Below are 15,897 nucleotides of genomic sequence, written 5' to 3' on the forward strand. Positions count from 1 at the left end.
GCTAATTGCAAAGTTTTGAGATGAACTCTAGGCATTTTACCCTGCCAAATATACCTTGATAACATCTTGTTCCATTCATTGAATTGATTTTGATTAATCTCTATTGGTAGGGTCTGAAAGAGATATAGCAGTCTAAGCAGTATATTCATTTTAATAGACTCAATCCTTGAACTGAGACTGAGAAAAGGAATCAGGCTCCATCTTGCCACATCTTCCTTAATTTTTTTATATAAAGGCTGATAATTACATTCTGATAATTCTGCCAAATCTTTTGGTATAATGATACCCAAATATTTGAAAGACTCTGTTTGCCATGCCCAGGGATATCTACTTTCAATTTCTCTTGGTGGGCTATAGTAATATGAAAGTAATTGGGTTTTATCTATGTTGATCTTGTATCCTAATAATTGACCATATTGTTCAAAGGATTACATCAATTTAGGTAAAGAGTATGTTGGTTGCCCTAGATAGATCAAAATGTCATCCGCATAACGAGCCAATTTATGCTCTGTCCCTTTAATAGTAATTCCCCTGATATCTTCATTTTGTCTGATGTATTGAACTAATGGTTCCAGATATAATGTGAAGTATAGCGGTTTCTATGCACAACCCTGTCTCGTGCCCCTTTCTAGGGTAAGACTATTTGATAAATATCCATTGATTTTAATCCTAGCAGTAGGGTTGTCATATAGTGTCCGTATAGTTTTAATAATTGTGGCTTGAAAACCAAATCTATGTAAAACTCTGTAAAGAAAATTCCAATTAACCAAATCAAATGCCTTTTCAGTGTCAATGCTTATCACTATTGCTTCAATTTTATTTTTTTTGTATATGATCCATAATGTGAAGGGTCCTTTGTATATTGTCTTGTGTTTGGTGTTGTCATATAAAACCTGTCTGATCGTTATGTATCAGTATGGGTAGAAACTCCTCTAATTGTTTGGCCATAATGGAGGTAAATAATCTACAATCTACATTAAGAACGGATATTGATCTAAATGACCCACATTCCATTTTATCCTTGCCTTCTTTCAGTATAGCTGAGATTATCGCTTCCTTCCAACTGGGTGACATGTGTGCCTTTTTTAGAGCCCAGTTCAGTGTGGGGAGTAAAACAGAAATTAACTCATTTTTAAATTCTTTGTACCACTCTGCCATATACCCATCTGATCCTGGTGACTTGCTTAATTTAAGACTACTAATTACAGCTTTTAATTCAACTTCAGTTATGTCAGCAGTCATCGTTCTATTTTGTTCTTCGCTTAAAGTGGGTAACTCTAGAGAATTCAAGGTGTCAATTTGGGTTATGCTTCCCCCTGGAACTTTGGAATATCGAGTTTTATAAAACACTTCAAAAGCTTCTTGAATTTCACTTAGCTTATTTTTTTAATCATTTTTGGTCCTTGGGTCCCTAATTTTATGAATTGTATTTTCTGCTATCTTTTTTTTAGTTTCCACGCCAGTATTTTCATAGACTTTGATCCACTTTCATAATGTTTCTGTTTCAGAAACATTAAATTTTTCCTGATTTCTTGCGTAGCCAAACTATTAATTTCATTCCTAATTTTTTAAATTTCCCTTAATGTATCCTGTGCCAAATTCAATTTGTGTTTTTCTCTAGTTCCTTCAGTCTATTTTGTAATTCCTCTAATGTTTTATTCCTTATTTTTTTCTTATATGAAGATATCGCTATAATTTTCCCTCTTAAGACAGCCTTCAGAGTATCCCATAAAATGGGAGGTGAAACCTCTCCATTATCATTAAATTCTAAGTAGAGACCAATTTCTTTTTTAATTTGTTCCTTAAAGTACAGATCATTGAGTAGACTTGAATTTAGTTTCCAAATAGTATTCTTTGGTTGTAGGTCAAAATCAACAGATAAATATATAGATGCATGTTCTTTCTTTTCTTTCTCAATCTTTTTATTATTGTTATTAATATCAACAAAATAAAATTGATACATAGATAATGGGATTACAAACATACACATTTTGACTGAACATGAAAGAATACATAAGCAATGATTACAGTATAAATGAGTATTCCCAAATCATGGACGATACAATATACAAATAAACAAGGCAAACCTAGGTATATCATAGTATATATTAAAAAAAAACAGAAAAAAGAAAAAGAAAAAAAATTATGCAAAAGAAAACTAATCTAATAATCTAATAACTAATAAAGAAAAAAAACAAGAAAAGAAAAAAGAGAAAAAGAAAAAATGGAAAAAAGGGCTGTTTATAATATCTCACAAAAATACAAAATCATCAGTGTCGTCAACTCCAATCCTCTCAACATATATAAAATCGAAACTGGAAAAACAAATAGTCTTGGAACAGGGTCATATTACATCATATGAAAATATTGAATAAATGGTCTCCATATCTTTTCAAATTTAATAGAAGTATCAAATACAACACTTCTAATTTTTTCTAAATTTAGACATAACATAATTTGAGAAAACCAATGAAATGCGGTAGGAGGATTAATTTCTTTCCAATTCAACAAAATAGATCTTCTAGCCATTAATGTAAGAAATGCAATCATTCGACAAGCGGAAGAGGATAAATGGAGTGAGTCCATCATTGGTAAGCCAAAAATTGCAGTAATAGGATGTGGTTGTAAATCAATGTTCAATACCGCAGAAATAATATCAAAAATATCTTTCCAATATTTTTTCAAAAGCGGACACGACCAGAACATATGAGTTAAAGACACTATCTCAGAATGACATCTGTCACAAATAGGATTTATATAGGAATAAAAATGAGCCAATTTATCCTTGGACATATGAGCCCTGTGCACAACTTTAAACTGTATTAATTAATGTTTAGCACATATAGATGATATATTAACTAATTGAAGAATTTTATCCCAATTCTCAATAGGGATAGTAAGGTTAAGTTCTCTTTCCCAATCATTTTTAGTCTTATTAAAGGGCTCTGAACGTATCTTCATAATTATATTGTAAAGTTTTGATATTAGCCCTTTCTGAAAAGGATTTAGTTCAAACAAATTCTCCAAAATACCTGAAGACACAAAATTTGGAAAAGTAGGAAGTACAGTATTTAAGAAATTCCTAATCTGTAAATATCTAAAAAAAAAATGAAATCTAGGCAAATTATATTTATTAGATAATTGCTCAAAAGACATAAAACAAATATCCAAAAATAAATAGGAAAATCGTAGTAATCCTTTAGTCTTCCAAGCTGAATAAGCTTGGTCTATAATAGAAGGATAAAAAAAGCAATTGGATACAATAGGAATATTTAAAACAAACTGAGTCAACCCAAAAAATTTCCGAAATTGAAACATATACGTAAAGTATGTTTAACTATCGGGTTACCAATTCGTTTCGGCAATTTAGAAAGAGCAAAGGGAAGAGAAGTCCCTAAAATAGAACCCAATGCAAATCCTTGTACAGAATTAATTTCCAGGTTCACCCAATGAGGGCTAAAAGATATATCCCAATCCTTTAACCAACATATCAAATATCGGATACTAACTGCCCAATAATAAAATCTAAAATTAGGCAATGCCAATCCACCTTCCTTCCTTACCTTCTGTAAATAAATTTTACCTAACCTAGGATTTTTATTCTGCCATATATATGAGGAAATTTTTGAATCAACATTAGCAAAAAAAGATTTCGGAATAAAAATAGGTACCGCTTGAACTATATATAAAAACTTGGGTAAAATAAACATCTTAATAGCATTAATCCGACTTATCAGAGATAAAGATAGTGGTGACCACTTAGTAAACAAACATTTAATCTGATCGATTAAGGGTAAAAAATTAATCTTAAATAAGTCTTTATAGTTTTTTGTGATTTTAATCCCTAAATAAATAAGAGTCATTAACTAATTTAAAAGGTAAATTTCCATAAATTGGAACCTGTCTATTTAAAGGAAACAATTCACTCTTATTAAGATTTAATTTATACCTGGAAAAATCACTAAATTGAGCCAACAATGATAAAACTGCAGGAATAGATTTCTCAGGATCAGAAATAAATAATAATAAATCATCTGCATATAATGATAACTTATGTACATCCGTCCCACGATTAATGCCAAAAATGTTCTGTGATTCTCTGATAGCAATTGCCAAGGGTTCTAAAGCAATATCAAATAATAATGGACTAAGAGGACAGCCTTGTCTAGTACCCCGAAATAAACAAAAAAAGGGAGATCTTTTATTGTTAGTAAGCACCGAGGCGACTGGAGTATGATATATCAGTTTAATCCAAGAAATGAATGTCGGACTAAAATTAAACTTCTCAAGCACATTAAATAAGTATGGCTATTCAACTCTATCAAATGCTTTCTCCGCATCTAATGAAATGACACATTCTGAAGTGCTATGTGAAGGAGTATAAACAATATTCAATAATCTCCTAACATTGAAAAAAGAATAGCGATTTTTAATAAAACCGGTTTGATCTTCCGAAATAATTTGGGGTAATACCTTCTCCAGCCTGGACGCCAGTAACTTGGAAAAGATCTTGGAATCTACATTCAATAAAGATATTGGTCTATAGGATGCACAGTCAGTGGGGTCTTTATCTTTCTTCAATTTTAAAGAAATGGAAGCTCTATAAAAAGATTGTGGCAAATTGCCCAATCTAATTGCTTCTTCAAAAACCCTGCATAACCAAGGAGAAAGTGTCGTGGAAAAACATTTTAAAAATTCTACTGTATACCCATCTGGAGCTGGTGCTTTCCCAGAATTCATAGAGGAAATAACCCCTTTAATTTCTGCATCCGTAATAGGAGTTTCTAATATTGAAAGATCATCTGATGATAATTTTGGAAAATTCAATTTCCCAAGAAAATCATGCATGGTATTACGATCATGAGGGAATTTGGAATGATGCAGGGAGGTATAAAAATCTTGAAATGATTTATTTATCTCATCATGGTTGACTGTCAGATCCCCATTCTGCTGACGGATCTTAGTAATTTGACGTTTAACCAAAGCATTCTTCAATTGACTAGCTAACAGTTTACCCGATTTATCACTATGTATATAAAAATCAGATCTGGTTTTCATTAATTGATTTTCAGTCGAAGATGTAAGTAATAAACTATGTTCCATTTGAAGTTCAACCCTTTGTTTGTAAAGCTCCTTACTAGGAGTAATCGAATATTTCTTGTCAATCTCTTTAATTTTATCAACCAATAAAAGAGTTTCCTTCTTGATGCGTTTTCTCAGACCAACAGAGTAGGAGATAATCTGTCCACGTATATATGCTTTAAAAGTGTCCCAAAGTGTTCCGCAAGAAATATCATCTGTGGAATTAGTTGAAAAGAAGAAATCAATCTGTTCCTTCATAAATTTAATAAAATCCGGATCTTGCAGTAAGGTAGAATCAAATTGCCATTGTCTAGCACTAGAAGCTGTATCCGTAAATTTAATAGAAAGTTTTAATGGAGCATGGTCAGAGATGGCTATAATATCATAATTACAACCAATTACCGATGGGATAAAACAAGAGTCAATAAAAAAATAATCTATTCTCGAGTAGGAATGATAAACATGTGAGAAAAATGAAAACTCTTTGTTGTTAGAATGCCGAAATCTCCAAATATCAAAAATTCCATTATCAGTCAAAAAAGAGTTAATACAAGTGGCCGACTTATTAGGTAAAGTCCGAGTAGATATAGATTTGTCCATCAAAGGATTTAAACAACAATTAAAGTCACCACCCATTATTAACTTATATTCATTTAGATTAGGTAGGGAAGTAAATAAGGACTTTAAAAAATAGGGACAATCCACATTTGGAGCATAAACATTAACCATAGCAACCTTTTTGTTAAAAAGTAAGCCAGTAATTAACAAAAATCTACCATTCAAATCCAAAAAGATATCATGTTGGACAAATGCAATAGAGGAGTCAATAAAAATTGAAACTCCCTTTACTTTGGCATTCGAATTCGAATGATACTCTTGACCCCTCCAAAACCTAAAAAGGTGATAATTGTCCTCTTTCCTCACATGAGTTTCTTGTACAAAAATAATATGAGCATTAAGTCTTTGGAATACTTTGAAAATCTTTTTCCATTTAATCGGATGGTTTAAGCCATTAGTATTCCAAGAGACAAAATTAATGGTCTGAGCCATATTTCTGAAATCAACCCTTTGGTATATAAAGGGTTAACCAAATTATGAACTCATGCACCTGGAAGAGGAACAAAAATAAGGGGCGGACCCAGAAGTGACGACATCGTGGACATTTTTGTAGTTTAAAATCAGCCCAAATGAAAAAACTAAAAAAAACTGATAAAAGAAACATAAGATTTAGAAAAAGACTACCCCAGCCAGGGATAGGCTGGGAAAAAGAAAAGATGAAACTAAATCTACCCCCATATCAGCAGAAGACAACTCCGTATATAAAGGATAAAAAAAGATCCACCCAAACGCTAAAGAAATAATAATCACTATACTAAAACCAAACTACTTAATATAATTGGTAGTAAAAAAAAACAAAAAGAGTATAATCACTAGTAACTTATAAATCGGGTTAAAACCCAAACAAACCAAAAAAAATTTAAACTGTGATAAGAGATGCATTATAGGAAGAAGACGAGAGAAAATAAAATAGCGAAATCAAAAAAAAGCCAAAAATATTTTAGAGAAGAAACCACCATCTTAGTAAAAAAAAATTCACCTTCGAAGGATTAATAATAATGACCAAAGATAAAGTACAGTGGTTGAAGTAAGTAAAATAAAAAGATTAGCATGTCGAGAAAAAAAACTTTAACTAGAGTATAAAATATAGAGTAAACCTACACCAATAGCCAGAAACAAAATCTGGTTTTGGAAACAAAAACCATCTTGCACGATCAAAATCACTCATTTATTAGAGATGAGAATCCGTAGCAGTAGGGAAGTTCTCATTCAGAAAGCTTCTCGCTTCAGATGTAGAAAGGAAAACACGCCTTGGTGCATTCGGAGGTGATATTCTGAACTTTGCTGGGTATAAGAGCGCAGGTTTTAGATTTTTCTCATAACATTCAGACATCAGAGGTTTAAAAAGAAGCCTTGCCTTCATTACTTCTGGACTAAAATCTTCTACTAAACGAAAATTGTGATCTTGAAATTTGACCATCCCTACACGCTGAGCCACACGAATAAGTTGCTCTTTAACATGCACATAGTGAAATCGGACAATTACAACCAGTGGTTTAGCTGAAGCTCTTGGTGATCGACGCATAATTCTGTGAGCGCGATCGAGTAACGGAGGACTGTCTGGGAATACAGAAGGGAACGCATCCTTTAAAAGTTGAGCAAAGTACTTCGAGGGGTCCCCTTGTTCAATACCTTCCGGGAGACCAAGTATGCGTAGGTTCTGTCTTCTGGACCGATGCTCAAAGTCGACACTCTTGGCTTTAAGTGTTTCCACCTGTTTAATCATCGAAAGTAAGTTCTGCTCCAGTTTTTCAATTATCAAATCTCGCCTCCGAGCGTCTTCTTGCAGAGCTGCGATTCGAACTTGCTGCTGGTTAACTACTGAATCCGTCTTATCCATATAATCTTGAAAAGCCTTTATATCTTGTTTAAAAATTTGTCGTTGTTCTTCAAATTTTTGATTTAAAACCTCCAATAACATTTCATAAGTCAATTCAGTGCCCTTAGGATCAGTCGTCTTCTTCCTCCCGTTCCCGTTAGGATCCTTCCCGTGTTCTCACCCTTTAGATCTAAGAGCCATTTCTGTATTCCTTTCTTCAAAAATTCACAATAAACTCTTAAAGATAAGTCCAAAAAAGTAACAAGAATCTTTTGGTGTAGGTAAAAATAAGTTAAATAAGGGTGATCATAGGTTAAAAAAGTAAAGGTTATGGAGCGAATCTGAAACAGTGCTCACTCCATGAGCGTCTCCTGCTGACTTCCTATAGGTGCATGGTCACTTATATCTATTGTCCCAATTCCACAGGTGTTTATTTTATCTTTGTCTTTTCCAAATGTTATGAAATAGTCTATTCTTGTATATACAGAATGGGGAGCAGAATAATGAGTGTAATCCCTTCTGTCGGGGAAAAGGTCCTTCCATATATCAATTAGAAAAACATCCTGAAAAACTGTATTAACTTTCTTATGTAAGGATTTTGTTTCATAGGTTTTTCTATTGGAAGAGTCTAAGTTTGGTTGTAATCGATCTACTCCCTGAACAAATAAGAACCAAGAAACACAAATAATAATAAAAATGGCAACAAATGTGTGATTCCAAGGCTAAGGTCTCTGGTAGATGACCCTGCGTTGAGCTAGAGGAAATGTCTAGCTGTGGGGGATAACCCCTCCTACTTGTTAGTTGAGGGCCCCCATTGCAGTATTCATAAAAGTCAGTGAACAAATCCATTACACAGAAAAGATTTTCCTGTGTACTCCTATATATATATACACACACACATATACATATATGCACACACACACACACACACACACATATATATATAGATACATATATATTACACACATACATACAATGTCTGTAGTGAGATGCTGAAGATGTTCTATAGGTCAGTTGTGGAGAGCGCCCTCTTCTTTGTGGTGGCGTGTTGGGGAGGAAGCATTAAGAAGAGGGACGCCTCACGTCTTAATAAGCTGGTAAGGAAGGCGGGCTCTGTCGTGGGCAAAGTACTGGAGAGTTTAACATCGGTAGCTGAGCGAAGGGTGCTGAGTAGGCTATGGTCAATTATGGAAAACTCTGAACATCCTCTACATAGCACCATCCAGAGACAGAGAAGCAGTTTCAGCAACAGGTTACTATCGATGCAATGCTCCTCAGACAGGATGAAGAGGTCAATACTCCCCAATGCCATTAGGCTTTACAATTCAACCGCCAGGACTTAAGAACTTTTTAAAAGCTATTATTAATGCTTTTTGAGATAGTGATTTAGATGTATATCATATTTTTTTTTACTGAGTTAAGTATTGTATGTAATTAGTTTTGCTACAACAAGTGTATGGGACATTGGAAAAAAGTTGAATTTCCCCATGGGGATGAATAAAGTATCTATCTATCTATCTATCTATCTATATATGCACACATATATATATATTCTCATTTTGGTGAGGAAAAAGGAGTAAGTGAGCAAATAAAGAATAACAACTAAGTAATATAAAATCCACATTATAATAAGTATTTCTTGAGATAGGTATATGACCGTCTACTTTTGCTTCCGTTTAGCTTCTCAACATTTTTAAAGTTAGCCAAACCTTATGGCTCTTCTGGAGGGGGTGAGGGCTGTCTTTGGAAAACTCACAGTCTCTTCCTGATGTACTTCTTTCAGCCTCCTCCCGTCTCCTGCCTTCTCGATTCTCGCACTATTTCCCAAGCAGAGCGGGATAATTCCTCTGCCAGGCTTTCCCTCGGTTTGATCACGCTGACAGGCAACCCTCTGGCCTTCATGTCTGTAGTCGCCTCTTCCACTGTCTGATACAGTTGGATCCCATCTTGATAAAACACTCGAAGTTTAGCAGGATACGGATTTTGAAATCTAATCCTTTCTTGTTTTAGTATTCACTTTACTTCAGAGTATTCTTTACGTTTCTGCAGGACCGCGGGGGGGGGGGGGTAATCTTGGTCAAAATATATTAATTTATTGTCTAAAAACACCCTTTTTACCCCAGGCCCTTGGTAGAATCTCCGCCTTGGTACTGTATCGAAGGAATTTAATTATTATTGAGTGTGGCTTATCTGCTCTATCTCGGGTAGGCTTCGGGACGAGCGCACGATGCACTCTCTCAATTTCCAGCTCCATAGTCGAGGGAAGCTCCAGCGCGTCCCGCAGCAACTTTCCGACAAACTCCGTCATAGACAAACCCTCAACTCCTTCGGGAACGTTGTAGATTCTGATATTTTTCCGCCATGATCTTCCCTCCAGGTCAAGCAGTTTACCTTCTTCTTGATTTAATATTTTTATCATCTTACTTAGTATCCATTCCATGTTTTGAACGCAATCTTCCACCTTCTCAATTCAAGTCTCTGCCACTGCTACTTTTTGATTGACGTTGGTGAGCTCTGACTTAATATCATGTAGCTGCTGTTTTATATCTTTCTATAACTCCCTTATCTCTTTCAAAATTTCAATCATATTTGCCGCTTCGCCTGAACAAGGCCCAGTGTCCGCCTCGCTAGCACACAGTCGGGTAGGAGAGCCGCTCACTGCACTCCTCTTGGCCGCAGACTCTGCAGTGTCGCTTTTTTAATGTACATTCTTTTTCCCCATTCTTGCCCCTCATATCAGTTCAAATACTTTCGAAAAATACTATATTTGATGGGTTAACGGGGCTTAATATGCATTTTTCCGGAGGAGCTAGTGACTTAAGCTGCCATTCTCGATGATGACGTCATCGGAACCTCAAAATAGAGAATTCTATGTCATCATTTTGAGCCTGAATTGCGTGTGTATTGTACTGACCACACTAGCCACTAATGATCCTGCCACTGACTGTGGGCTTGCTTGCTGACATCCGCTCTGTGAACTTTCTTCCAATCCTGTGTGTTACCTGTGGAAACTGCAGATCATTCCCCACCGTTCCCCTGCATTACCCCTGCCTCTCACCCACTAACTGATGAGTGTGCCGTACTCACGTAAATATCCCGTGTGAGTGCTTCATGATCTGTGCGTGGATATTTCTAAGGGACCCTTGTTCAGTTTGGTGAGTGCCTCTAACCTCCCTGTTGGAACCGTTCCCTTCCCAAACCTCACTCTGCCTACAATACCATTAACAAATTGCTGCTGATGCTGGAAATCTGAAGCAAAACCAAAGTGCAGGAAACACTGTGAAATTGCTCTTTTCAAGAACATCACAAACTCCACCTCCCCACCTCTACTGATACTCCTGCCTCTCCCCCATCTCCCACCACTCCACACCTGCACCTGCTTCTCGCTTGTACCCTCTTTATCCTCTGTACCCCTAACCCCCCCGTCTTCACCAACTCACAATAACCCTCTTTCATTCCCTGCCCCACACCCACCCACATCATCCCACCTTCCCCTTACTCTCTGTCCCCAGTCTGCTCCCTACATCTCCCTGAGGGATCTGTAATTAATCAGTGTTGTCTGGCTGTTTGCTGTTGGGGTGAGTGTCTGCTGTTTCCTTCAAAATTCAAAGTAAATTTATTATCAAAGTACGCACAATATATGCACCTTATGCTACACTAAGATTCATTTTCTTGCAGGCATTCATGGTAAGTAGAAACAAATACAATAGAATCGATGCAAAACTACACACAACAGAGACGAACAAACAACCAGTGTGCAAAAGACAACGAACTGTGAAAGTATAAAAAGAGAATAATAATAATAATAATAATAATAATAATAATAATAAATAAGCAATAAATATCGAGAACATGAGATGAATCCTTAAAAGTGAGTCCACAGGGTGTGAAATTAGTTCAGCGTTGAGCTGGTGAAGTTATCCCCTCTGGTTCAGGAGCCTGATGGTTGAGAGGTAATAATTGTTCTTGAACCTGGAGATGTGAGTCCTGAGCATAGCCTGACTGGTGGGAGTCCTTGATAATGGATGTTGCTTTCCTGTGACAGCCCTCCTTATAAATGTGCTCAATGGTGGGGAGGGCTTCACCCATGATGGACTGGGCTACATTCACCACTTTGACCTTCTGCTGACGGGCAACACTTACACTTGCTGATTGGATGTTAGTTGGGTTAGTAATTTTGTTACTGCAATGCTCTTCACTCTTCTTGTACAGGTTTGTGGAACGAGGTGACCTGTTGGTGTCAAGTGGATCCACGCTAGTAGCTGATCCCTGTGGCAGGGATACACTCAGAAGTTGCAGTACATTTACTGGCTGCAGAATGTAGGAGCAAAATAATATATCAATCATTTCTAACCATAATGTGTACAAATCCCAGTTACTGTGCCTTGCTCAGTCTGACATTGAATTAACATAGAGCAGGTATCAGGGTGGAAATGATTAAAGTTACATGTGCATGTTAAAATATATCACACTGCCTAACACTAGTTGTGCTCAATACCGCACTAGCTTACAGCAAAATGTAACGTTACTGACACAGGTTTAAGGACATCAACCATTTGGTGCATTGAACGTGCTGTGCCATTCACTGATATCAAATGTGTCATTGCCTTAATCGGCAGGGTCTTCCTGCCCTCCCATAAGGCCATTAAAGACAGAAGCAGAATTAGGCCATTCGGCCCATTGAGTCTGCTCTGTCATTCCATCATGGCTGATTTATTATCCCTTTCAACCCCATTCTCTTGCCTTCTCACCATAACCTGTGATACCCTGACTAATCAAAAACCTATTAACCTCTGCTTTAAATAACCCAACAACTTGGTCTCCACAGCCACCTGTGGCAATGGATTACACAGATTCACTGCCCTCTGCCTAAAGAAATTCCTCCTCATCTCTGTTCTGAATGGACATCCTTCTGTTCTAAGCTGTGCCCTCTGCTCCACCCTGTCTAGACCCTTCAATATTCGATAAGTTTCTGAGATCGCCCCTCATTCTTCTAAACTCCAGAAAGTACAGGCCCAGAGCCATTAAACACTCCTCATACATTAACCCTTTAATTCCTGGGAATATTCTTGTGAACCTCCTCTGAACCCTCTCCAATACCAACACATCATTGGGGCCTGTTTTGGGGGAGGTACGACCTGCACAAAAAGGACGGGTTACACCTGAACCCAAAGGGGTCCAATATCCTAGCAGACAGGTTTATAGAGCTGTTAGGGAGGGTTTAAGCTAATTTTGCAGGGGGGTGGGAACCACAGTGATAGGGCTGAGGAACAGGGAAACAGAAATAAATCAAAGATAGCGTGCAACAGAGATGATAGAAAGGACAGGCAGGAAATGAGGCATGATCACAGCCAGTGGGATGATTTACAGGTCAATAGAGGCGTGGTGCAGTTAAAACAGAAAACAACAAATACTGGACTGAAAGTGTTATATTTGAATACACGCAGCATAAGAAATAAAATGGACGATCTTGAAATTCAGCTACAGATTGGCAAGTATGACATGGCCATCTCCGAAACTTGGCTAAAGGATGGCTGCCATTGGGAGCTGAACATCTAAGGATGAACAATGTATCAGAAGGATAGGTTAGTAGGCAGAGGGGGTGGTGTGGCCCAGTGTATAAGAAATAATATTAAATCATTAATTATTATTATTATTATACTTTATTGTCACCAAACAATTGATACTAGAGCGTACAATCATCACAGTGATATTTGTTTCTGCACTTCGCGCTCCCTGAAGTACAAATCGAAGTAAATATAATAAAAATTTAAATTATAAATCATAATTAGAAAAACAGAAAAGGGAAAGTAAGGTAGTGCAAGTCAGGTCCAGATATTTGGAAGGTACGGCCCAGATCCGGGTCAGAATCTGTTCAGCAGTTTTATCACAGTTGGAAAGAAGCTGTTCCCAAATCTGGCCATACGAGTCTTCAAGCTCCTGAACCTTCTCCCGGAGGGAAGTGGGACAAAAAGTGTGTTGGCTGGGTGGGTCTTGTCCTTGATTATTCTGGCAGCATTGCTCCGACAGCGTGTGGTGTAAAGTGAGTCCAAGGATGGAAGATTGGTTTGTGTGATGTGCTGGGCTACGTTCATGATCTTCTGCAGCTTATTCCGGTCTTGAACAGGACAACTTCTATACCAGGTTGTGATGCACCCTAGAAGAATGCTTTCTACGGTGCACCTATAAAAATTAGTGAGGGATTAAAAAGGGATGACATAGGATTGGAAGGTATAGAGTGTCTATGAGTTGAGTTAAGAAGTGGCAAGAGTAAAAGGACCCAAATGGCAGTTGTATACAGGCCTCCAAACAGCAGCCAGGATGTAGATTACAAATTACAGCAGGAGATAGAAAAGGCGTGTCAGAAGGGCAAAGTCATGATAATCACTGGGAATTTTAACATGAAAGTGGAGTGGGAAAACCAGACCAGTACTGGACCTCAAGAGAGAGAATATGTAGAATGTCTAAGGGATGGCTTTTCAGAACAGCTTGTTGAGCCCACTAGGGGATTGGCTGTTCTGGATTGGGTGTTGTGCAATGATCCAGAAGTGATAAGAGAGCTTAAAGTTAAGGAACCCTAAGGGAACAGTGATCACAATATGATCGAGTTCATTTTGAAATTTGAGAAGTTAAATTCCAAAGTGTCAGTATTTAAGTGGAATAAAGGAAATTACAAAGACGTGAGATGGGAGTTCTTCAAAGTTGACTGGAAAGAGACACTAGCAGGAAGGACAGCAGAGCAGCAATGGCTGGAGTTTCTGTGAAAACTGAGGCAAGTGCAAGTCAGATATATTCCAAATAAGAAGAAATTTTTGGATGGAAGAAGGACACTACCATGGCTAACAAGTGAAGTCAGAGCCAAAGTAAAAGCAAAAGAGAGGGCACACAAGGAAGCCAAAGCTAGTGGGAAAATAGAGGATTGGGAAGCTTTTAAAACCCTGCAGAAGGAAACTAAGAAGGTCATTAGGAAGGAAAAGATGAATTATGAATGGAAGCTGGCGACTAATATCAAAGAAGATACTAAAAGCTTTTTTAAGTATATAAAGGGCAAAAGAGAGTTGAAGATAGACATAGGACTAATAGAAAATGATGCTGGAGATATTGTAATGAGAGATGCAGAGATGGTAGAGGAACTAAATGAGTATTTTTCATCAGTCTTCACAGTGGAAGACATCTGTAGTAAAATGGACATTCAAGAGTGTCAGGGAAGTGTAGTATGCTCAGTGACAATTACGACTGAGAAAGTGCTCAGAAAGCTTAATGGTCTGACGGTGGATATATCTCCTGGACCTGATGGAATGCACCTTTGGGCTCTGAAGGAAGTAGCCGGAGAGATTGCGGAGGCATTAACAGTGATCTTTCAAGAATCGATAGATTCTAGCATGACTGGATAATTGCAAGTTTAATTCAGCTATTTAAGAAGGGTGGGAGGCAGCAGAAAGGAAACTATAGATCTGTTAGCCTGTTATCAGTGGTTGGGAAGCTGTTGGAATCGATTGTTAGGGATGAGATTATGGAGTACCTGGAGGCACATGACAAGATGGGACAAAATCAGCTTGGTTTCCTGAAAGGAAAATCCTCTCTGAGTAACCTACTGTAATTTTTTGAGGAAATTACAAGTAGGGTAGACAAAGGAGATGCAGTAGATGTGGTGTACTTGGATTTTCAGAAAGCCTTTGACAAGATGCCACACATGAGGCTGCTTAGCAAGATAAGAGCCCATGGAATTACAGGGAAGTTACTAGCATGGGTGGAGCATTGTCTGGTCGGCAGAAAACAGAGAGTGGGAATAAAGGGATCCTATTCTGGCTGGCTGCCGGTTACCAGAGGAGTTCCACAGGGTCAGTGTTGGGACTGCTGCTTTTTACGATGTACATCAATGATTTGGACCATGGGATTAATGGATTTGTGGCTAAATTTTATGATGATACAAAGATAGGTAGAGGAGCTGGTAGTGCTGAGGAAACAGAGAGCAAACACGAGGAAATCTGCAGATGCTGAAAATTCAAGCAACACACACAAAATGCTGGTGGAACACAGCAGGCCAGGCAGCATCTATACAGAAAGCAATGTCGATGTTTCGGACTGAGACCCCTCATCAGGACTAACTGAAATAAAAGGTAGGTAGAGATTTGAAAGTAGTGGGGGGAGGGGGAAATCCGAAATGATAGAAGAAGACTGGAGGGGGTGGGATGAAGCCAAGAGCTGTAAAGGTGATTGGCAAGAGGGATACAGAGCTGGAGAAGGGAAAGGATCATGGAACAGGCCTAGGGAGAAAGAACAGGGTAGGGGAGCACCAGAGGGAGATGAAGAACACGCAAAGAGTGATGGGCAAAGAGAGAGAGAGAGCAAAAAGAGGGGGGGAATTAATAAATCAG

The 15,897-nt window shown here is 37.6% G+C and overlaps 1 protein-coding gene across 2 annotated transcripts in view; it reads left to right on the plus strand.

Moving 5' to 3' along the window:
• tspan11 (tetraspanin 11) overlaps positions 1-15,611 on the plus strand; it is a 181,752-nt gene extending 166,141 nt beyond the window's left edge. For both annotated transcript variants that reach the window (XM_073059837.1, XM_073059840.1), the window contains one exon: positions 11,732-15,611. Coding sequence is in view for 1 of the 2 variants with exons in the window: in XM_073059840.1 (XP_072915941.1) it covers positions 11,732-11,749 (18 nt within the window). In the remaining variant the exon portion in view is untranslated. The remainder of the gene's footprint in view (positions 1-11,731) is intronic.
• Positions 15,612-15,897: the final 286 nt, after the last annotated feature.

The sequence above is a fragment of the Hemitrygon akajei genome, chromosome 10 (assembly GCF_048418815.1).
Source record: "Hemitrygon akajei chromosome 10, sHemAka1.3, whole genome shotgun sequence".
NCBI classification, from domain to species: Eukaryota; Metazoa; Chordata; class Chondrichthyes; order Myliobatiformes; family Dasyatidae; genus Hemitrygon; species Hemitrygon akajei.